This window comes from Equus przewalskii, chromosome 24, assembly GCF_037783145.1.
Source record: "Equus przewalskii isolate Varuska chromosome 24, EquPr2, whole genome shotgun sequence".
NCBI classification, from domain to species: Eukaryota; Metazoa; Chordata; class Mammalia; order Perissodactyla; family Equidae; genus Equus; species Equus przewalskii.
This window is the reverse complement of record NC_091854.1, coordinates 9,548,886-9,572,586: the sequence shown is the minus strand read 5'-3', so window position 1 is coordinate 9,572,586 and position 23,701 is coordinate 9,548,886. Positions and strand designations below refer to the sequence as shown.

The 23,701-nt window shown below is 36.0% G+C and overlaps 1 protein-coding gene across 3 annotated transcripts in view; it reads left to right on the top strand.

The window, feature by feature from the left end:
- Positions 1–1,044: 1,044 nt before the first annotated feature.
- The window catches only part of ZNF326 (zinc finger protein 326), a 37,507-nt gene continuing 14,850 nt past the window's right edge, over positions 1,045–23,701 (top strand). The window contains exons 1-7 of one of the 3 annotated variants that reach the window (XM_070592455.1): positions 1,048–1,464; positions 3,780–3,815; positions 10,923–10,958; positions 11,054–11,165; positions 13,300–13,705; positions 16,067–16,265; positions 21,868–21,979. In XM_070592455.1, the coding sequence (XP_070448556.1) occupies positions 1,449–1,464; positions 3,780–3,815; positions 10,923–10,958; positions 11,054–11,165; positions 13,300–13,705; positions 16,067–16,265; positions 21,868–21,979 (917 nt within the window). In that variant the 5' untranslated portion in view covers positions 1,048–1,448. Of the gene's footprint in view, positions 1,465–3,779; positions 3,816–10,922; positions 11,013–11,053; positions 11,166–13,299; positions 13,706–16,066; positions 16,266–21,867; positions 21,980–23,701 lie in introns of all 3 variants that reach the window. The other 2 variants (XM_070592456.1, XM_070592457.1) reach the window with 2 other exon arrangements.

Here is a 23,701-nt window from a genome sequence, read left to right as displayed (position 1 = left end):
GAGAGAGAGGCTGCTGAGGAGGGGACAGGTCTAATAAATTTTAGGAGGTAATAAGCATATGAAAGACTTCAGTACTGATGGGGGTGGGAGGGTGAGGGAGGACTGAGTTTGGACTAGATGAGTTGCAGGCTTCCGGCTGGGATTAGTGGTGGTTGCTCATCATGCCACTAACAGAGACGAACAAATAAATGAAGATGAGCAGGTCTGAGGAGGGAAATTATGAGTTCAGTTTTCAACATGTTCAGCTCAGGCAAATAGAAAACATGTATAGGAGAGAAAAAGAAGAAAACAAGAAAAGGGTGGAGAACTGAGTGAATCAATCAGGGTGGAGAAGCAAAGTCATGAAAAAGAAACAATGCCTTGTCCAACTTTGGGGCTACAGCAATGCACGCGGTATATCTGTGAGTTTTTCCTCCAGTCCTATTTCAGGAAGCTGCCTTCTTGGAACTTGGTTCCAGCAACTGGTTGGACCTGGAAGAAGAGCAAATGGTTTGATTCATAGTTTCCTATCCTGTGATCAACTCATTGTTGACACCATTTGCTCTATGGAAAAAATCTTTTTAACCTGGAGTTCAAGGTGCTCCAGGGTCAGAATGACCAAACAGTTGTCTTTTTCCATATTGCCCCGTGGGTATAACTTTGTCCATTGTCCCCAACACTATCTCCAAACTGGCAATAATACAATGTCAACACATGTGTGTGTTTGTGGGTGACCGTCATCCTTCAAGTTCTGGACGACACCTGCCACAAATCTTCCCTGCCTGTGAACTTTTACAACACTTCTATTTTGCACCTTAAAATTCAGAACTTGATAATAGCCTGTCTTGCATCATTCCCGTAATTATTTCCTATTTAGCAATCTCTTCTTCTCTGATCACAGAGTTCTAAAAAACGTCCCGGACTTTTGTGTCTCCACGGCAGAAACTCTAAAGTTCTTTAACATTTTCTGACCAGTCATCAGCAGCCAATAAAAAGCAAAAGGTCGGCACGTGGTTTATTAGTTTGGGCAGGAGGAAGGTATTCTAACTGGATCCTTTCGCTCTTGCCAGGATCAAACATGGCGAGCCGCAGCCAGATCTTCCAGAACGCCCCGCTCGCTTTCCCGCAACCCCAGCCAGTCTTTGCCGCTCTTTTTTTTTTTTTTTACCTTCCTTCCTCCTCCGCGGCTCCCAGAGGGTCAGCACCTGGGAGCCTGACAGCGGACCGGCTTCCCGCCCCCACCCGAGGGCCCGCCCACCAGCCCGCGCCAGCCAATCGCAGGCCGCGCTGCGGCGGCTGGCAGCGCCGGCGGGCCCCGCCCCCCAACCTAGCTGTGGCCTGCGGCTCCCGGGCCGGTAGCGCCGCTGTCGGTCGCGCGGACCGCTCGTGTGGAACCGCGGGTCTCGGGCGCTCGCCGCCGGCTATAGCTCAGCCCGGCGCCGCCGAGGCCGTCGGCCCCAGCCTCCGTCATGGACTTCGAGGACGGTAAGCGCCGCCTCTGGCTGGTCGCCACGGCGGGCGGGAGGCGGGGTGGCCTGCGCCGGGGGTCTGTTTACCGTCTCAAGATGGCCGTGTGGGCTTTGTTCTGCGGGCCTGGAGGCCGCCGCCCGCCGCGGGCCCAGGACCCGGCCTCGGCCTCTGTGGGGAGCCGCGCGCCGCGAGCCTGGCGCTCGCCCGCCGCCCGTGCCGGCGGGGACCCGGGAGTTCGTGCCGGCCTCGCTGCGGGGACGGGCGCGCCCAGAGCGCGACGGCCTCCGGACTCGGGCCCGGACTCGCCCGGCCCCGCTGCGTGGAAAATGCCCCGACGCCTCCAACTTCCCGTCCCGGGCCGAGGGGCGAGCGGGGCCTCCGCCGCCGCGTGTGCCTGCGCCCCCGGGGCGGCACCCGGACCGTCCGTGTAGTCAACCCCGGCTTCCTTCTTGCCAGGTGGAATTTTCAGAGGCTGTGCACAGTGATGTTTCTGGTTGTCTTAGTTTAAGATGAGTTTAAAGGGCGTCTGTAAGTGGTAAGTGTCTCTACCGATATCCACGCAGAATGGGAAGTGAGATACTTCTGGTTAGCAAACTGGGATATTTATCCACCAGAATGACCTGGTCGTTAATCCCTAATTTGAAACACTTCTGTGAACCAGAGCATTTTTCTCGGGATTGTGTACGGACGGGACTTTAGTCCGAATTCTGGCACAGCATCACGTGCCCTTCAAATTCAGACCTGTACGCAACTGCCTGGGTTGGATTTAGGGATTAAATAAACTGTATTTTAGCCATCCCTTTCAGACGTGTCTCACACCAGTTCTTTAAAGCATTTTCACAGGCTCACAAAGTAAGATTAATTTGATCTTCACCTTGTCTTCAGATCTTGCCCAACTTTTCTAGGAATTGGTGTCGAAATAAAATGAGGATGTAGTGACAGCATTAGGGAGACGCGAAAAGGGGCTTGAACGGTTAAACTGGACTTAATCCTGAGTAACTAGGCATTTCTAAGTAAAACCAGTTCACTAACTAGTTGTAAGCCTCTAATCCAACCAAAACAATTATCTTTAACGTTGAAAGTGGTGTGATCTCAGCATGTGAGTCTTACTAAATGGTCTTTGATCTTTGGTTTGATTCATGCCACAAAGAGTTGCCAAATCTAAGTATGTGAAAGGGGACTGAATAACCCTTTTGTGGATACTTTTAAGTTACTTTGAAATAGGAAGTTCAGATGTTAACAGTAGCGCACTGGTGATTTTGTTTGTTTTAGTTGGACTTTGACTCATTTTGATAGATACTTTTAAACTCTGAGTGCGTATTTGAAGTGCCAGAGTTGGGACTGAAATTTCAAAATATATTGTTGTGTTTTCATGTCAAAGTTCGATGCCAGTTCCACCGCTCAGGGTACAGCAGAAGCTACCAAGGTTGGAGGGGAGGCGTGGGACTGGTCCCCTTGCCCCATAAGGGAATGCATTTTCTGTAGTGAATTGAAAAATGATAATAAAACTTAGTAAGTTTGCTTTTTATTATCACCATGTGCCTACAGTTCTAAACAGTGTCAGTGATAAAATTCTAAACAATGTCAGTAATAAAATACTCCCTCTCTCAGGCCCTCCCTCACCTCCACTGCTGTATTTGGGGGATGGAATTTGACTAATAGTATATCTGAGTCTAGTCCTGTGTAGTGTAGCTGAATTCTCCTGTATCCAGATAACCACTGCATTAAATTCCATTCTCTCAGTATTTATTAATAAAATTAAGTAAAGGATTTAACAGTTGCTAAATTACTTTTGACAGGGAAATTGCCAATATGGTTTTCAGTTGTACCACATCCTGGATGGATACAGCACACACGCACATATACATATATGCGTATACATTTCTCACATAAGATCTTGAAATCTTTAGAGAGCAGGTTAAGTGGTAAAAGAAATAACTTTGAAAAATTTATATGTTACATAGAATCAATTCTCATATGTTCCTGCTTTTTGCATTGTTTGATTCATAATTTAACCATCTGCCTCCTCTTCTGTTACTCTGTATAAATAAGTACTGGATCCCCTCTTTTGGCTTTACTATATATCAGGTGTTATAAGCTAAGTTTTACATTACCATAATTAGGATGATAAACCTGCCATTTGGGGAGAGAGGGAAGGGAAAGAGATATATGTTTTCCCATATTAAATATTTATAATTATACCCCATTTTTGCAGAAAATTGAGTTAATGACATTTTAAAAAATCAAGTTTATTTTAAAGAGATGGGTATATAATTTCAGATTTTTGCCAATACTGTACTAATTCCTTTTTGTAAAATGTGTCTTCATAGATTACACGCACAGGAGTACTTACCAGGGCTTTAATGGTGAGTATCTTCTTTCATTTGCTCTTAAATATGTTGAGGGAATGCATGTCAGTTTTTCTCTTGATACACGTAAACTACCAGTGTAAAAAGTCAGTTCTGCCTCATTTCAGTTGTTGTTTTCTCTCTCGGTGTATCACTTCTCAGTGTTAATGTTGTCATACTATATATAGTATTTGAATTAAGGAATTTGGGATCACAAAAAGTTAGAGCTGTTCGGATTAGTTTGACTCTGTTTTGTTTGAATTGTGATTCCTTATTTTTTTCCAAAAGGCCTTGACTACATTCTGAGTGTTTAGTTAAAAGAAACTAGCTGAGTTATTTTTGTTGAATTAGAGGCTTTGGTATTGAGTAATGTAGATTAAGTGGATTATTGCCTTCATTCTATATGGCTTCTACTGTAATGCATTTTGACCTTGTTTTTGAGGTCATTTGCTTTAATGTGTCCAGATGTGTTAGTGTATAAAGAGCTGTCTAGAGGAACACATAAAGAAAGCTGATTATTTATTGACATAAGCATGACATTAGAGTTGTGACTACAGAGCTGGATAAGATCTTGAGAGGTATGCAGAATACAATGGATGTCGTTTTAATAGTTGTTAGAGTAAGGCTCTGCCAGACAGGATGATAACACAAAAAAGAATGTGGGATAATTCAGAGAGGTTAAAAAGCATCATGTGATGCACCCCAGGGAGTGGAATTAAATATCCTGATTGCCAGAGAAATGCAAAATTCAACTGTTGTACCGAACATAATATGTTTACAAAATAAAACTGAAGCAAACGTACTGCTAAATAAAGAAGACTATGCTATTTTATGGGAATAATTACCATCCAGTTAATGTCTGTTTATCATATCTAAGAGTTTAGGGAAACTGTGATTTGATGTGGGCTAAAAAGGCTCAACATATATTAAGTAATCAATATATATTGAGTGCTAAAGAATATATTTTTGAGCAGGAGAGTGACATAATAAAATTACCAAAGGAATTTTAATTTACATCCACATGTCAGTTAGATAGAAAACTGGAAAATTAGCTAGAAAGCTATTTCATAAATTTAGGTATAGGATTTTAAGACTCAACTTGGGAGGTAATAATAGTTTTTAAAATATTAAGGTGTTTCTAGAGAAAATTAGCAGAACTTGCAGGCTGACTAGTAGTGAGTAGGAAATTGAGAGGGATGAATAAAAATGAATCTAGGATTTTAAGCTGGAGCGAGTAGGACTAGTGCTTTTACCAGAGAGAGATTTGGAGTGAAGGCCGTGATCTCCAGTAGGATTTGCTAGAGAGTTGGATTTAATGTCTAAATATAAGACTTTGAAATGCAGAATCATACAGGGCCAGAAGTTTATTTTCTTAATGTACAGTGTTGTAAAAAGAGCTTCAGAATTTCTATCACTAATGTTAGGACTTTTGTTTTTTCTCTTAATTTTAGTTCCAACAGTGATTTTCATCTGAGGGTGAGATTGTTAGACTCCCTTAGGGGAGCTTTTTCAAAGCATTTCTGTTCAGGTCATACTCTAGTTTTCTTGAGTCATAATTTTAGAGCAAGTGGTCCCTGGCTCTGTATGTTATGAAAAGTACTTTCAATGATTTTGGAATGTGCCTCTGGTTAAAGACCACTGCTTGACAACACTTTGAGGTCTACATTTTATAAATGAGGAACTTAATTTTCAAGGATATAATTTGACTTCATCCCTTCAACAAATATTTATTGAGTGACTACTGTGTATCATATTCTTCTAGGAGCTAACAATACAGCAGTGAACAAAATGGACAAATATTCGTCCCCTTGTGGAGTTTACAGTCTAGTGGGATGAAATAGACAGTAAACATGATAAAGAAGTAACATATTGTATGTTAGATGGTAATTGCTGGGGAGAAAAATAATGCAGGGAAGTGTGACATCTGTGTGTGTATGTGTTACAATTTTAAAGAGAGTAGCTGGGGAAGGACTCACTAAGAAGGTGACATTTGAGCATAGATTTAGAGGAGGTGAGGATGCAAGCCATGAAGCTATCTAGAGGAAGAATGCTGTAGGCTTTAGGAAATTAATTACCAAATGAAGCCAATGGTACAATTCACTGTTAGCATTGTATTTTCCAGCAACTGGAATGAAGTAGAAGGCATTGGAAAACGTGGCAAGATAGAGATTTCCTCCACACCATTTCTTGGAAGGAAGTTGTATTTCCCGTGTCTCCATGTTTCTTTATTACTCCATGATACCTCTTCTTATATAAACAGCAGACCAAAAAAGCAAGAGCATTCCAGATAGAGAGAAAGCAGGAGCAAAGATAGGGCTGAGTGAATTGTGCTTCAGAGCAAGTTAACAAGATTGGCTTGACTAGAACAGATGATTTTTGCTGAGCAGTCTTAAAAGGCAAAGTTAGGGTGGTGAGGTTCAGCCAGAAGGCAATGAAAACCAAATTCCTTATATCTAAGGAGCAATAGAAAGTGGAGACCTGAAAGAGTTGAGGGCGTGAGCAGTGCAGATAAAGGGGAAGAGCTTTCCAGGTAGAGGGATCAGCAGGTGCAAAAATGGGCGTACGCCTGTTTTATAAGAGCAGCAAGGGGCCTAGAATAGCCGGAGTGGAGTGAACTAGGGGTATAGTAGACGATGAAGTTAAGATGTTGTGGGGTGGATCGGATGGGGCAAGGTTTTTCAACTTAAGTACTATTGACATTTTGGACTAGATAATTATTTGTTGTAGGGGGATGCCCTGTATATTGTAGAATGTTTAGCAGCATCCTTGGCCTCTACGCACTAGATGAGAGTAGCACCCACCCTTCAGCTGTGACAACCAAAAATGTTTTCAGATACTGCCAAATGTCACCTGGGGAGCAAAATTGCTCCTGGTTAAGAACCACTGGTGTAGGGCCTTACAAGTTATTTTAAGGCTTTGGCTTTTATTTGAAATAGGATGGGAAGCCATTGGAAGGTACTGAGCATTGAAGATCATTTAAGTTATATTTTAACAGAATTATTCTGGCTATTTTCTTCCGAATTAAACAGAAAGGGAGCAAAAGTGGAAGCAGGAAAACCAGTTAGGAGGCTGTTGCAGTAAACTAGGTGAGAGATGCTGGTGGCCTGCACTGGGATGCTAGCAATGTGGAGGTGGTGCAAAGTGGTCCCATTCCAGACTTAGTGTCACATATATAGTCATGCACCGCTTGATGACATTTTGGTCAATGACCGACTGCACATACAACAGTGGTCCCGTAAGATTAGTACCAGAGAGCCTAGGTGGTATAGCGGGCTATACCAACTAGGTTTCTGTTAAGTACACTCTGATATTTGCATAACAATGAAATCACCTGAAGATGCATTTCTCAGAACTTATCGTTGTTAAGTGATCTATGACTGTAGCTATTTTGATCAAACATCAGTTGTTTTTTCCTTCTACTGCACAGCCCCTTTCTTGTGATTTAATTGTAAATGAGTTTGAACATTTGTTGAGCCTATCATTTATATGATAGAGTGATCAGTGATAGAATAGATTTGATTTAAAATGTTAGGTCAGTTTTATTTTTGAGTGAATTACTTTCTCATTTTATATTAATAGTAAAGACATAATGTTATATTGTTGCAGTTTTATTTTTAAAGTGATTTTTAAATTATTTGATAACCTGAAAGAATATTGTTTATATATAGTCATCTTATAAAATCTATATTCCTTTAATCACACTGATTCTATACCATATAAAGACTTTTCCTCTTTTCTTTTTTACTTAACTGAATAGTAATAGTACTGTGAACAATAAACCAAAGTCATTGCTCTATAAAAGTAGTTCTGTTAATTTTTGTGTACTCCACAGTACCTGGCACAAGGTGAATATTCAATAAATGGTAATTTATGACTTCATAGTGAAATAAAAACAGAATCAAAAAACTAAAGGACTTATTATCCAAAAGCAGTCTCTGCTAACTCAAAATAGAAACTAGGAGAACAACATGTAGGGTTTTTTAGCTTCGTGTACCTGACTCAACCTAATGCTAAGATTATTTTTTAATACGTGGTCTTAGAGGGAAGCTTTTTATTTTGAAAATTTGATTATAATCTCAAAATTTTCCTTTTGTGAGAGATACGAGAATAAATTGTATTGTATACCTACCAACTCTAAAGACAAGTAATTGACTATTTTTTTAGTCTAGAACTGTGTTGTCTAATATGGTAACCACTAGCCACATGTGGCTATTGAGCACTTGTGGCATGGATAGTCTGAATTGAAATGAAAAAGCAATGTAACATATCTCATTAACACTTTTTGTATATTGATAAACTTTTTATACTCTGTTATGTTAAAATCTGTTGGTATATCTTTCACTTTGAGTGGATCTTTTTACCCCTTTGATTCTGTAATATCAGGCATTAGTTATTTGGATAATGTTGGTTTACTGAGTTATTTAGATTTCCCAAATATTGACAGATTTTATTATACAGTATTAAAAAATTACATTCATTAATAACACTACCAGTGTTATCAAAAAAGCCTTTAAGTATTGAGAAGCTGTCAAGCTTGAGATGGTAGATACAAGTTTCATAAAATTCTAGTTTTCATTTGAAAGCTTGAATTTTATCATTGGCAACAAATAGTGTCACTTGGTTTCCTTGAAGTGACAGTATCATTTTGTTCGTTTTTGAGAAAATGTCTGTCAAATGCCCAAGTCTGAAAGCCATAGTTTTTGAATGTTAGTCTTTCTTTCTAGTAAAAGTAGTATTCCTTGTAAAAAGTGATTAATTCAGTTCATTAACCAAACACTTGTACAATACCTTTTCCTGGAGAGAGCTATGATACTTTAATATGCAGCAAAATACTTTATATGTGCTTCCCTTTTCACTGCACAGAATATCAGAAAGTGTACTCGAAGATCATGATTTAATAAAATTAATAAATTCTTACTGCTTTATCAGGGACATTCTTAAGTGAAGATGGCATTTTTATTTTATGATTTTTTACTGCAAGAATGCAGTGTTGAAGAATGCAATGACTACTAGTACAGTTTGGTGTCACTGCCTTGATTTATGCTATGGCACCTGCAGTTTTACCCACCAGTGCTTTTGCATCTTCGATGCAAATGTCAACACTGTGAAAAAGGCAAATAATAAATAATGTCTTAGTATTTATGAAAATCGTTTGACCTTGTAGACACCCTGAAAGGCTTTTAGCAACTCTCGGTGGTCAGGAGACTGTTCCTTGAGAATGGCTGCTCTAGGGTATATAAAAAATAACTAAAAATCAGACCTTGACTGCAAAACTTGTGTACATTTAAGATGAGGCCACAAATAGCAGAATATAAGGCAGAGGATCATAAATACCACGTAAGAGCTACAGACTTGGAGACCGGCCCCTTGGCCAAGTGGTTGAGTTCACGAGCTCCGCTTCAGTGGCCTGGGGTTCTGCTGGTTCGGATCCTGGGCGAGGACATGGCACCGCTCATTAGGACATGCTGAGGTGGCATCCCACATGCCACAATTAGAAGGACCCACGACTAAAAATATACAGCTATGTACTGGGGGACTTTGGGGAGAAAAAAGAAAAATAAAATCTTTTTTTTTTTTGAGGAAGTTTAGCCATGAGCTAACATCTGCCACCAATCCTCCTCTTTTTGCTGAGAAAGACTGGCCCTGAGCTAACATCTGTGCCCATCTTCCTCTACTTTATATGTGGGATGCCTGCCACAGCATGGCTTGCCAAGCAGTGCCATGTCCGCACCCGGGATCGGAACCGGTGAACCCCGGGCCGCTGAAGCGGAATGTGCGAACTTAACCGCTGTGCCATCCAGGCCAGCCCCTAAAATCTTAAAGAAAAACTAAAAAAAAACTGCAGACTTGTAGATATTCAGAAGAAAGATGATTATCAGCTGAGACAATATCAATAAAAATATTCTTGAAAGGATGAGTAGTTGAAATGGACTTTAAAAGATTAGAAGATTTCAGTAAGCGGACATCTGGGGTGATAGAGGAGAGTGTTTCATGTAGAAGCAGCAGCATGAAGCTAGAGGTGTAGATAATGATGGGATTTTGGGAAAATCATTTCATCTCTTTGGACTTTAGTTCCTAATCTATAAAACGATAAGACTGAATTTGATCACATAGGTCGCTTCCAGGTTTAAAGTTGCAAGACTCCAAGTAGTATTTTTATAAAATTGTTGCTATTGTCATTATTATTGTTGTTATTAGGACCAGATATATTTAAATAATTGTAATTAAAATTGAGTGTTTTGAAAAATATAAATTTAGGTGTTCACTCTGTATATACTATTGTATTTATTTGTGCCTAAAATTTGGGGAGGGTGGTAATGAAGGATTTTAAAAGACCTTCTAGGAAACACATTGTAAAAGCTTTTAAATTTTTTTCATTTTTATAATCATAGTAAATTCATTATATTACCTCTTTTGTTGTATTTTATTTTCATGTTGGAGGTTGGGATATAGGTGGAATTGCAGTGTAATAAAATATACTTAGTATCCTTACTCTATTAGAATTGTTTTTAGTGTTTGCATTGCTAAAATTCACATTCATTTTCTTTATTAAAAGTATTTGAGGATTTAAATATTCATTAAATCTTTATTTACAGGCACAGTACCACAGATTGGTGCCACTCTGTGATTTTACTTTTTAAAAATATGTGTTTCAGTTACTGTCTGAAAATGTGGCTGCTTCTGAATTTTAGACATTTTGAGAACAGTTAGATGCCGAAAACTATACTTATAACAAAAATTTTCCTTTTTGACATTATTAAATGCTGACTTTCTTGAGAATGGGAATTATTTGTTATTAATTATTTACCCATTAATAACTAATACAGGGCTTTATAGTATTTCCCTAGTCAAATAAATATTGGTTAAATTGAAAATAATTCTAATATAGAACTTTTTAGTTGATAATGTTTTTCTTTGAAACATTAGGTTTCGTTCACAAATCTGCGTTTTCAGTAGATTATCATCTGTATGTTTTTTTCCTTCAATGTCTAGTGTGGATTTGGCTTAAATATTAATGACAAATTATTATATCAGATGATTGATATAAATATCTCATGTTTTATGCAAAGATTCCTGGAGAGAATGATCTATCTTACCGACCTTTTGTTTTTGACTGTCTTTTAGGAATGGATCGTGACTATGGCCCTGGATCTTATGGAGGTCTGACATTCAAGGATATTTATCTAAAAATTCTTCTTTTGAGTGCCAGTAAAGGTGAGCGTCATTTAATTTTTTTCTTTTTAAACTCTTTATAGGGATGGATCGTGACTATGGCCATGGATCCTATGGGGGTCAAAGATCCATGGACTCCTACCTAAACCAGTCATATGGCATGGACAATCACAGTGGTGGTGGTGGGGGTAGCAGGTAAATTGCTTAATCACTTGGCCAAATAATTAGTCGACTATAAGATTTCTGGATACTTTAATTTAATTTAAGTATTCCTTAGGCATGTTATGGTACTTGAATTGCACTATTTGATATTGAATAATCACCTTAAATGTCTAAAGGTGTTAACTAATAGTTATAAAAATTATCTCAGGGTCACTCGCAAACATTTTAGGAAAATCTCAGATAACTCTCATCATTTCAATAGAGTAAGATTTTCTGTCATTAACAGTGGACCTTTTTTTCCCTTCTTTTACTTTTAACTCCTTATTAATCAGAATGTCCTGAACAAATGATATAAAAATGTTATTGGAAATATTACTTGTGAAGCATTTTCTTAATGATTTTTAAAAAATCTTTCCTAATGTGGGTGCTCTGTAAAGCATAAAGCTTAAGTCGTTGACTAGAATGGGCTTAACTGAACCAGTCTAGTGACATTTAATTTCTAAGAAACATTTAAGATAGTTATTATTTTAATTTTAAAGTAAGTTGCAAGAGCATATTGTAATAATAAAAATGTTCTTTAAGTCATGTCTAGGTTATTTATTGGATGGTACTACTTACACCAAAAAAGTCTGTGCTCTAGACTAGGAGCATTGTATTAAAGCCTTGAATACTATACTTTTGCTTATTTTAATGCACTATAGTTTAGATTGTGTTTTTGTTTTACTGTTGATACTGTATAAAGCTTAAACCTAGTTGGTCTACTACAGGCTTTAGGGTTGACCACATTTCAGGGCAAGGGGATCCACTTTTTGAGGCACAAAGATTCCTACTAAATATAAGTAAAACTAGTTAGGAAACATTTGAAACTATCATCCTTCTTCATAAATTGAAGGATCCGGATTCCTTAAGGATGGACTGAATGATGCTTACTTTCCTTCTTTCTGCTTCAAGTGTGCCACTGTGGTTTATAGTAGAGATAAATCAAGAAAAGGAACAGTTCAACAATTTTGCTTATGTTATAGATGTTTTGAAAAACATAGTTGGAAAAGAGGGATAATTTTTATATGGTTACTAGGATTCAGAAGTAAATAGTACCTTCTATTTAGTGATCTGTAAATAATTGAAATAATGTAACATTTAAATGTTTTAATATATTGGTTATTGCCCTATTACATGTAAATGTAATGTACATAAACTGTAGATGTTATCATTTATCTCATGTATAATTGTAGGCCTTTACAAAACTGTGTTGTAAGATACAAAGCAACTTTTGTAATCCATGCTTTAGATTTGTGAGAAGTAAGATGATTTGTTTCTTCTGTTGACTTTATTAAAACCTTGAGGAGACTCTGAGCTCCCTTTTTTAGGGTAGTTTTATGTGATAATTTCCTGCCAGGAAATACTTTTTCAAATAATTGAAGACATTATAAAATGTATTCTTCCTTATCTGCCTTGAAAATTCATATGTAGAGGGTATATGTTGGTGGTCTTTTACTTTTATGTTCTATTTTATGTGCTTATTCTTCTAGATTTGTTAGATTTACTAGTCTACAAGTGACTGAGGATTGATTATTGACCTTAGCCAAAGTTTGGCAGACTGTCAAATTTTATAACAGAAATAATTCTCCAAATTTTGACTACTACAGACACAATAAAGCAGTTTTGTGATATAGATTATTGGGGTGCATACGGATCTCTTCTGTGTCACAAAGACCCTACATCTGTGTAGTCTTCAATTTGTGTCCCTATTGAAAGCCAAAGTATTGTCAATGTTTTGTATTTTTCAGTATTAGGGATGGATTCAAAGAAAGTTTGAGTAGTTTGTGAACTTTAGCAAATGACTTTTTCCAAGACTAGGGCTGGGCTTAAATAATGACAGACAAATCTTTCTCTTTTTAATAAAATAGAAAAGCTGCTAAAAGGCAGATTTTTAAGCTAACATTTACTTAACTCAATTCATGTTTAAAAACAGACTCAGATAGCTTTCTATCTGGTCTCATGTTGAATTGCCCAGCCCTAATCAAGCGTGAACAAAAGTAGAACTGTGCAAACCAGTATGATATAAATGAATTTTAGTTGATAAATGTCATCTGATAATTTGTCTTTTGAATTGTCTAACATTAGTAAGCTTACTTTTGTTTTTTCCCTTACTGTGCAACTTTTCCAGGTTTGGACCTTATGAGTCTTACGACTCCAGGTCTTCTCTGGGTGGGCGAGATCTGTACAGATCTGGCTATGGTTTTAATGAACCCGAACAAAGCCGCTTCGGAGGTAGTTATGGTGGTCGATTTGAGAGCTCCTACCGGAATAGCCTTGACTCTTTCGGAGGTAGAAACCAGGGCGGGTCTAGCTGGGAAGCACCTTACTCCCGTTCAAAATTGAGGCCTGGGTTTATGGAGGACAGAGGAAGAGAGAATTACTCTTCCTACAGCAGTTTTTCTTCACCCCATATGAAGCCTGCACCTGTAGGCTCTCGGGGGAGAGGAACGCCTGCTTATCCTGAAAGTACGTTTGGAAGCAGAAACTATGATGCTTTTGGAGGACCATCAACAGGCAGAGGCCGAGGCCGAGGAGTAAGTACAACAGAATCTTTTCAGATTCTTTTCACTAGTCACTCTTTTAAACCCTTTCAAGACCATGGTTTTCAACTAGAATAAACACTGTTCATCCCAGTGTATTTTGAAGCAAAAGCTGAGTCATAAGCATAATTTTAGGTTGCCTGTAAAAGTTTTTCCAGCACCTTAGAAAATAAGTGGCAGTGTGAGATGATTGTTTATAAAGTTTTGCCAAGCTCCCTTTATTAAAAAGGTGAGGATATTAGGTTTGGTCTAAAAGGGGTTAAAAGGAGTTGCATTTTTCCTTGTAAACACTAGCAGTTTTGCTGGTGTGACAGTTCTTGGATTATTGTAAAAGGTAACTTGAACCCTTTTGGAGTTCTTGAGTAGGTTAAAGGTGCAATGTATGATAAAATGTTTATACTTTGCTGCTAAACTCTAGCACATAGCACTTCTTCAAAGCTTCATGTTTCACATTAAACACAAGAGACTAAAGGTTGGTGATAGATGAGGGTAGCTTAGCCATGTACATGGTGAAGAAGTTGATATGTATAATAGGTTGTAGAATGATTTGTGGTCAGTTAATTTTGCTAACTCACTCTCTTACAATATGTCCTGTTCCTGGGTGTTCTCTTTTCCCTGTGTCACTAGCTTTACTATTGAGAAATAATTTCATACCTGTACAAACATGTTTTTGGCTCCTTCCTAGGAAGTGATATTTTGTAAGTTATTGCTTAAATGAGTAAATATACTACTCGTGAAGTGTTTAATTTCAGGATATATAGTGTAAAGATTATGCCTTATGTTTTTAGGTAACTTGACTGACATGAAACTTTACCCAGTAAGGGTATGTAGATTGTGGGGTTATTATGTAGTTTGATCATATGAAGAATATTGTCTTTTTTGCTATCATGTAAGAATTTTTTTAAGTCAGTTGGTCTTAATAATCTCTTTGCATAGGAAAGTACTTCTGATAAAAAATGTGGTAGGGCACATGGTTTTGACTGTTCATTAGCCTTTGACATCAGTGTAGTTTGTCATGCTTGTGTAGAAATTTTGCATTTATAACAGTTAACTCTTTACTTATGTAAAATGCATTGCACCTTTAATGGATAATTAATGAAGATTTTTCTGATGTGACTATATAAATACCTGGAAACACTAATTTATTCAAGTCTACTAGGTTAGATAGGTTTTCTAAACATGATATACAAATGTAAGCAACTGATATGTTGCTGTTCCACCATATTTTATCATTGTAGGTTAATTGAAAATAGTTGAGGTACTAGTCTTTGGGTTTTGAAATTGAAAATCTATTTCGGTTTAAAAAGTTGAGAAACATATTTTCCATGCTTTATATTACTTTAGGCAGATGATTTTTTCCTTATTGAGACTTCAAATATCAATTTTGTTTTCATGATAAAAAAACAGGTATTCCTTTATTTTGTATTTACCATTCTAGTCTGAATAGACTTTTGTTTCTTTCCTCCTGTTAATGAAGTAGATGAACCAATAGGACTTTCTTTTTTAATCTTCACTTGTACAATTCCCATTGGATCCTTCTCTTCAGATTACTCCTCATTCTTTATCTTCTAAAAGTAAGGTTAGCAGAATAAATTTCTGTGGACATGTGGTTTCTTGGTGTAGTGGATTTTGTTAATGACAAGAGAAGAGGAAGGGACACAAAGAGTCGTTTGGTTGCATGACTCTTCATCTGTAAACTTTTGCTTGGACTTCTGGGTCAGAAAATGTTTCTCTAGGTAAGAATGTGAATGGAACGTCAGATGTAATTCTTTATCTGAAGTGTGTCTTGGAAGTTGATGCATGGTTATGCTTTAACTCTCCTATTTCATACTAATGTTCCATCTCGCCTTCTCATTCCCTTTTTCAACAGGGAGAAATCCTAAATGATTTCTGGATCTTTTTTACTTCAAACTTCAAATATGATCTTCTTTGCGTATCTTAGTTTTAAGCCAGGCTTTAGTCAAATAAAGATTTCTTTTAAGGTCTTTTCATGGGAAAACATCAATTAGGAACTCTGAAGAGGAGTTGTCAGAGAGTTGTACAAGTGGTAATATTCTGACAGGCACATAATGTTGTTTATGATCTCAAGTAATTTTGCATTGTAAAAATGAGAAAATAGGAAATATCCATATTTGTTCTACTGGAAATAAAACTACTGATTCACTGGATTTGAGTTCATGTAATAATTTACAAAGTTTTTCAATGTGTTTATTCAGAGTGCATATATAAAATTTAGTTACATTCTGGGGAATTTTCAGGTGAAAATTAGTAGATAGATAACTTGGAAATTTTGTATGAATTCATACTTTATCTTTGGATATTATGCTAATATTTCTTGATTTCACAAATTTGCAGCATATGAGTGATTTTGGAAGCATTCATAGACCCGGAATTGTTGTTGACTATCAAAACAAACCCACCAATGTCACAGTTACCGCTGCAAGAGGAATAAAGAGAAAAATGATGCAACCATTTAATAAGCCTGGTGGAACCTTTATCAAGAAACCCAAGCTAGCAAAACCTGTGGAGAAGATGAACCTCAGCAAATCACCCAGTAAGTAAGAACACATAATTGCTATGAATTAGGATGCTTTTTATTTTTTTAAAATTCAGTGCTTTTAGATACTTTTTTCATGTTTATGTAGACAAACTGCATGATAATTAAAATTGTAGAAATTAGATTCATGAATCCCCTAGTGCAGTTATTAATCAGTCATGAACATCAGAATTACCCAAAGATACTTTTTAAATTCACATGCCCTTGTCTGCTCCTCTTCCCTAAATCCTGATTTAGGGTGGAGCCAGAACATCTACATTTTTAAAAAGGCCTCACACATAATTTTGCCTCAAACTCCTTTTTTGGTGTTATGTTTATTGTTGGAGGTGGTGTTGTGGAAGTGGTATCTCACATTACATAGAATCCCCTTTATGAGGACAAAGGAAAGACATTTTTTATGGTCCTTACTACCAGGAAAAACTGTTTCTTCTGGAAAATTAATTTGGTTTTAGTCTTCTGAAGATGATAACTCTTCAAAATAATCATATTTCCATTTTTACGTTGTTAAAAAATTGAGACCCAAGCTGAAAATCATATTAAGAAAACGATTTTATTCATGGTAACATCAAGAAGCATAAAATACTTTGGAATAAATTTAAGAAAAGAAGCACAAAATTTATACTTTGAAAACTATGAAACATTGTTGAAAGAAATTAAAGAAGACCTAAATAAATGGAAAAACTAAATGAATGTTCGGAGATCAGAAGACTTAGTATTGTTAAGATGGTAATACTCCCCGAACTGATGTACAGATTCAGCACAATCCCTATCAGAATTTTCCACTTGACTTCTTTGCAAAAATTGACAGATTGATTCTAAAATTCATAGGGAATTGCAAGGGACTTAAAATAGCCAAAACAAAAGAAGAAAGAACAAAAGAAAAATAAGAACAAAATAAAGACTCAGATTTCATGATTTCAAAACTTAGTACAAAGCAACGGTAAATAAAACAGTGTGGTACTGGCACAAGGGCAGACATAGATCAGTAGAATAGAATTGAGAGTCCAGAAATAAACTCATAAATCTATGGTCAACTGGTTTTTAAAAGGGATGCCAAAATTAGAAGAAGAGAATAATCTTCAACAAATGGTGTTCAGACAACTGGATAGCCACATGTAAAAGCTAAATGTAAGACTTAAATGCAAGAACTAGAACTATAAAACTGTTAGAAGAAAATATAGGGGTAAATCTTCATGACTTTGGATTTGGCAAGAAATTCTTAGAGATGACAGCAAAAGAATGAGCAACAAAAGAAAAAATAGATAAACTTTATCAAAATGAAAATCTTTTGTGCTTCAAAGGACACGGTAAAGAGAATGAAAGAGAGCCCACAGAGTGGGGGAAATATTTGCAAATCGTGTATCTGATTAGGGTCCTTGTGTTTAGAATATGTAAAGAATTTTTACAACTCAAAGGACAAATAGCCCAATTGAAGAGTGAGCAAAACACCTGAACAGTTTTCCAAAAAAAAGGAATATAAATAGCCAATAAGCACATGAAAAAATGCCCAACAATTAGTTATCAGGGAAATGTAAACCAAGACCACAGTGAGGTACCACTTCACACCCACCTGGATGGCTAGAATGAAAAAGGCAGATAATAACAAGTGTTAGCAAGGATGTGAAGAAATCAGACCTTCATACCCAGCTAGTGGGAATGTAAAATGGTGTGGCCACTTTGGAAAATAGGCAGTTCCTCAGATGGTTAAACAACTACCATATGAACCTGCAATTCTATTCCTAGGTATATATCTAAGAGAAATGAAAACATACATCCTCACAAAAACTTATATACAGATGTTTATAACAGCATTATTCACAGTAGCCAAAGGGTAGAAACAACCCAAATATCCATTAGTGGATGAATGAATAAATAAAATGTGATGTGTCTGTGCAATGGAGTGTTTTTAGCCGTAAAATGGAATGAGGTACTGATACATGCTACAACTTAGATGAACCTTGGAAAGATTATGCTAAGTGAAAGAAGCCAGTCACAAAAGTCCACATATTATATGATTCTTTTCATATGAATGTCGCATACAGAAATCTATAGAGACAGAAAGTAGGTTGGTGTTTGCTTTGGGCTATGGGGTATGTAGATAGTAATACTTAAAGGGTACCAGCTTTTTTTGTGAGTTGATGAAAGTGTTCTAAAATTAATCACGGTGATGTTTTCACATATCTGTGAATATACTGAAAACCATTGGATTGCACACTTCAAGCGGATGAATTATATGGTATGTGAATTATATCTCAATACAGTTTTTTTTTGTAAAGTTCAAAGCCAGATTACTCTATCACTTTTCTCTGTTATTGTATTTTATTTTTTAACTTCATAGTATATCTCTAAATGAAATCAAGTGCATTTGACCAAATTAGTTTAAGTCAAGGATATACATAAATAAAAGCTAAGAAAATGTCTTTTTAAACACATTCTCTGTGAAAACATATAATAGCAAAATAATATAAACAAATGTCTTGCCCATTTTTGGTTGTACACTAAATTATTTTTTGTTTTTTATATTTATTTTTGCCTTGATGAGTGAGAAGTGTTTTGTCTTTCTAAGTTAGGTGATATTGCAAGGGCACAAAAGTTACTCTCTTCCTTAGAATTTATAGTTGATTAATCTAATCAGGAATGGAGGAGGTTTAGATAATTGTAATGAATGAATATTCCAAAAGTTTCCCATCATATTTTTCAAATTCAGTTTTAAAAATAAGATGTATTGAGCATTACAGGGAATTCATTGGAGTCTGTATTCCTTTGATGTCAGAGGTGCTAAAAAAAGTCTTGATAGCCTTCAAATAATTATAAAAAAAGAGGGAGGAGGGAAAGAAGCAAGGAGACCTAGATAAGTCCTAGTTAAAAGCAGGGTATTTTTATTGTATTTTTTGGATACTGAAGTATGTTTTGTCTTTCGAATTTCATCTTCATTTAAATTGCTTAAGGATTAATTTGACAAAAGAGGGATTGTAGTAATTATTAATAATAGTAAGCTAGCACTTAACTGAATTCTTATGGCACACTAGGCACTGTGTTAAAGGGCATAATGTGCATTAAACTTAGGTCATTCTCACATCAACCTACACAGGTATAGGTGTGTGTATCAAACCCTCTGTAGCTGAGAAGCAGGCACAGAGCTGATAAAAAACTTGCTGCCCGGGTTAAACAACCACTAAATGGCAAAGCCATGTTTCTTCACTTAAACTTCCATGTGATTGTAACAGAAAATTGCTTTGTACTATTTTTTCCTCTTTTAAAACAACTTTTTTCTAATTGTAACGTTATAGACATTTTATTATATCATATTTGAAAAAAGTAATTGCAATTGCAAATGTTAGATTCTTTCCTCAAAATGTACGCACCATAATACAAAACTCAGGAAAGGTTTAAATACTATTCTTAAATCTACTTTCCTGCGCAATTGATATCTATATTGTTTAATAAAAAATAATAATATTCTGGAATTGTGGAAACCTGATAGTAAGTTAGTGGAATGTCTGTTGGGATACTTTTTATACTGTGTTAATTGATAGATTGTTATTTACCAAATTGTGTTCTCTAGATATTACAAGAATAGGCAATTCAGTTGATCCTCTTGGGGCAGATTTCAAAGATATATTTTTCAAGTATAGTTAAATAAATATTGCAAAGTTTGATACAGAACTGATATAGAAACTGAAGCAGATATATGTTACCCAACTTTTTTTTTTCTTTTTAACTAAACTGAGAATACTGTAGTGTAGCTAAGGGTGAAGCAAAAATTCTATAGTCAAATCAGGCTTTCACTGTCAGGTGTGAGGTGAGCCTTTTGAAAGATATCTGCTGAACATTCAGGAATAATAGGTCTTCCTACACTCTAGCATAGACTATGTGATTTGTTGAAAAGCAGTAGGAAAGGAACCATATTCTGTCATTTGACTGGGGGTACTACATATTATATTGTAGCTTTAGCATATGAAAGGGAAATGAAATTACTTCTAGTTTGAGGTCATATGCAGGTGGATTTTCCATAGAGTGAGAGTTGGGGGGAAACTGAATGAAGATATTGAAAATGGTTAATAAAATGAGAATGTACATTTAAGCTATTATAAAATGATGAAAAATAATCTAGATATTGAATTTTAAGGTGTTGATTTTATGTAATTTTGAAACATCCCACCGTATACATAGCAAGTGCTTAATAAATATTTGTTTACTGTCAAATTTATGAGTCCCCAGATGTTCATGATTTTGTATTAGATGTTTTGCCAAAGGTAATCCAAAATGATAATGCATAAAAGAAGTAGTTTAAGGGTAGATAAGTTTTTTTTTAGTCTGAAGTTAAATGTATTATAAGAAAGAACCTGCTCACAGTGAGATACCACTTCACAGCATGTGAAGTGATGGCCGTAATTTAAAAAAAAAGAAAAATAACAGGTGTTGATGAGGCTGTGGAGAATTTGGAACCCTCACACTTTACTGGTGGGAGTGTAAAATGGTGCAGCTGCTGTGGGAACCGGTTGGTGGTTCCTCAAATGATTAAGCATAGACTGCCCACATGACCCAGCAATTCCACTCCTAGGTATATACGTCAAAGAACTGAAAAGTATTCAGACAAAAAAACGTGTACACAAGTGTTCATAGCAGCATTATTCACAGTCGCCAAGAGGTGGAAACATTGAAAATATTCATCAAGAGATGAATGGATAAAAAAAAAAAGTGGTGTATCCACACAGTGGAGTATTATTCAGCCATAAAAAGGAAGGAGATAATGATATATTGTAAAACACATGGATGAATCTCAAAAACATTGTGCTAAATAAAAGAAGCCAGACAAAAAAGGCCCCATATTGTATGATTACATTTATATGAAATATCCAAAATGGGGAAATCTATAGAGACAGAAGGCAGATTAATAGTTACCAGAGGCTTGGGGAAAGGGTAAGTAGGGAGTGACTGCTTAATGGATATGGGGTTTTCATTTTGGATGATGAAATAGTTCTGGAGGTAAATAGTGGTGATGGTTGCACAATACTGTGATATACATAATACTACTGAATTGTACACTTTGAAAGGGTTAAAATGGTAATTTTGTACCATATGTTATATTACTTTACTATATTCACATTAAAAAATGTTTTAAAAGAAGAGAAAAAAACCTTTTAGGGTTTATACATTTTAAGAAATTTTGGGAGAGCTGCTATAATGTATATGAGGTTTTGCATCTAAGGCTCTCCATTGCTCATTGAATTTCCGTTTTCATTCAAGATCAGGTTATTTCAGTGTTTCTTGAAGTGTTGTATTCAAGATGATTTTACATGATATAGATATTATTGCTTAAAATGAGAATAAGAAAAAATGAGCAGATTTAAAGAAAAATTTGTAGCAAATAATCACATAGATGAGAAGTAAATATGGCAAAATTCGTGATGATGGTGTTCAAATGAATGGAGTTTCAGAAATACTGAGTAATCTCAAACTCTGATTTTTCTGGGGAGTTCAGTTGAGATTACGATCACCAAGTAAACCTTGTATGTCTGTACTTTATGAACTGGGGCCTGGAAAGGGAGAATGGAAAAATGGGTTTTGGTTTTGACTGTTTTGTCTGATATCCTAGCAAAAACTGATCCTAAAAATGAAGAAGAGGAAAAGCGGCGAATTGAGGCTCGGCGAGAGAAACAAAGGCGCAGAAGAGAAAAAAACAGTGAGAAATATGGAGATGGATACAGGTTTGTGCTTAGTAGAGTCAGAAAATTGGGCTCATTAAAAAACAGTTTCCTAGAAAAGGCAAATATATGAATTGGAATGTGAAAAAATTCTTCAGAATCAAATGAAAAGGTTTGATCAAAGATGTGTCGGAATGCTTTTGATTTTTGATATTTATATGTAATCACCACTTAGAAAATATATGAAAAAAGGGTCCCATTCATAATTGTAATCCAAAAATAAGAAATATACAGAAATACTGTATTCTTGAAAAGAAATACATGTTATAACATGAAGAAAAACCGCATAGTCTTCCTGAGATTTGACTACATGGAGATATAGTGATATTCTTGGATTGGAAAACTAAATATTACAAATATGTCAGATCTTCCCAGTCCTGATTCCAAAGATGCTGCTGAAAAAGAAGAGTACATCAGTAGGTGCTAGCTTTTCCTGATATTAAGACATTAGAAAGCTGCAATAGTTAAGAATCTGTGGTACTAGGAAAAAGGTAATCAGTGTAACAGAATTATTAACCTGTAAACATATGCATTATATATAAGAATGTATTATGTAATAAGAAGATATTGAAAGAGGAATTGCTTGGTAACTGAAAAATAACAAGAAAAATAGTTTGGATCCTCTTCTTAGACCAGCAAGGATGAATTCAGATGGATTAAAAAACCTAAAAAAAGGGGAAATAACAGGAAGATAAAAGGGAGTGTTTTTTTCTTTTTTTTCTTCTCCCCAAAGCCCATCAGTACGTAGTTATATATTCTAGTTGTAGGTCCTTCTAGTTGAGCTGTGTGGGACATCACCTCAGCATGGCCTGACCAGTGGTGCTAGATCTGTGCCTAGGATCCAAACTGGTGAAACCCTGGGTCTCTGAAGTAGAGTGCGAAAGCTTAACCACTCAGCCACGGGGCTGGCCCTGAAAATGGGGTATTTTAATCTCTGCAAGAATATTTTTTTTTCTAGGCTTAAAGGTTATGGAATAAATTACAACGGAAATGATGACCAGATTTGTTTAAGTAAAAATTTTAACTAGAAAGAAAACAGACTTGGAAAATATTATAAACATGAGAAATGGTTAATGTCTAAGTTAGATAAGTATCACCCAACCAGAATTTTTTAAAAAGTATATATAGTAGCTCCAAACATAAAACAAATACCAGTGATAGGGATTGATCAAGTATATGTAAGGTTTGACACATCCATTCGTGGGCTTTTGGGCCGTTGTTAAAAATGAAGGTTTATAAAGCCTAAAATAGGATGGAGAAAATGTGAGCAAAATAGGAAAATATAAATACAAGATGTAAAATTATACATAGGAAAAAAGGAGACTGCCAGGAATTTTTTTTAAAGGACAATAATTGATATTTTTTCCTCTGAAATCTGTTTAGGTACTGCTTATGCCAGGAAAATAAAGAATATAAAACTGGAACGGTAAATTCAGTGTATTTCCCGTTCAGAATATAGTTTTGCTCTTTAAAAGTTAACTTGTTTGCGTAGCATGAAGAGAATGAAATGTTTCACTTATGTGAGTTTTCTAGATGTTTAAAACTTTATTTTAATTCAAAAGATAACATTTTAAGAGAAGAATATGCAAACCTTTCCATGAAAGTATTTTTAAAATGTATGAATTTCCTTTCGTATTAAACAGGATACTCTTTGTTGTTACTTGGTTTTAATATATGCATTGGTTTTATTATGTGAAATATAGTGAAAGAAAATTCAGTCGCATC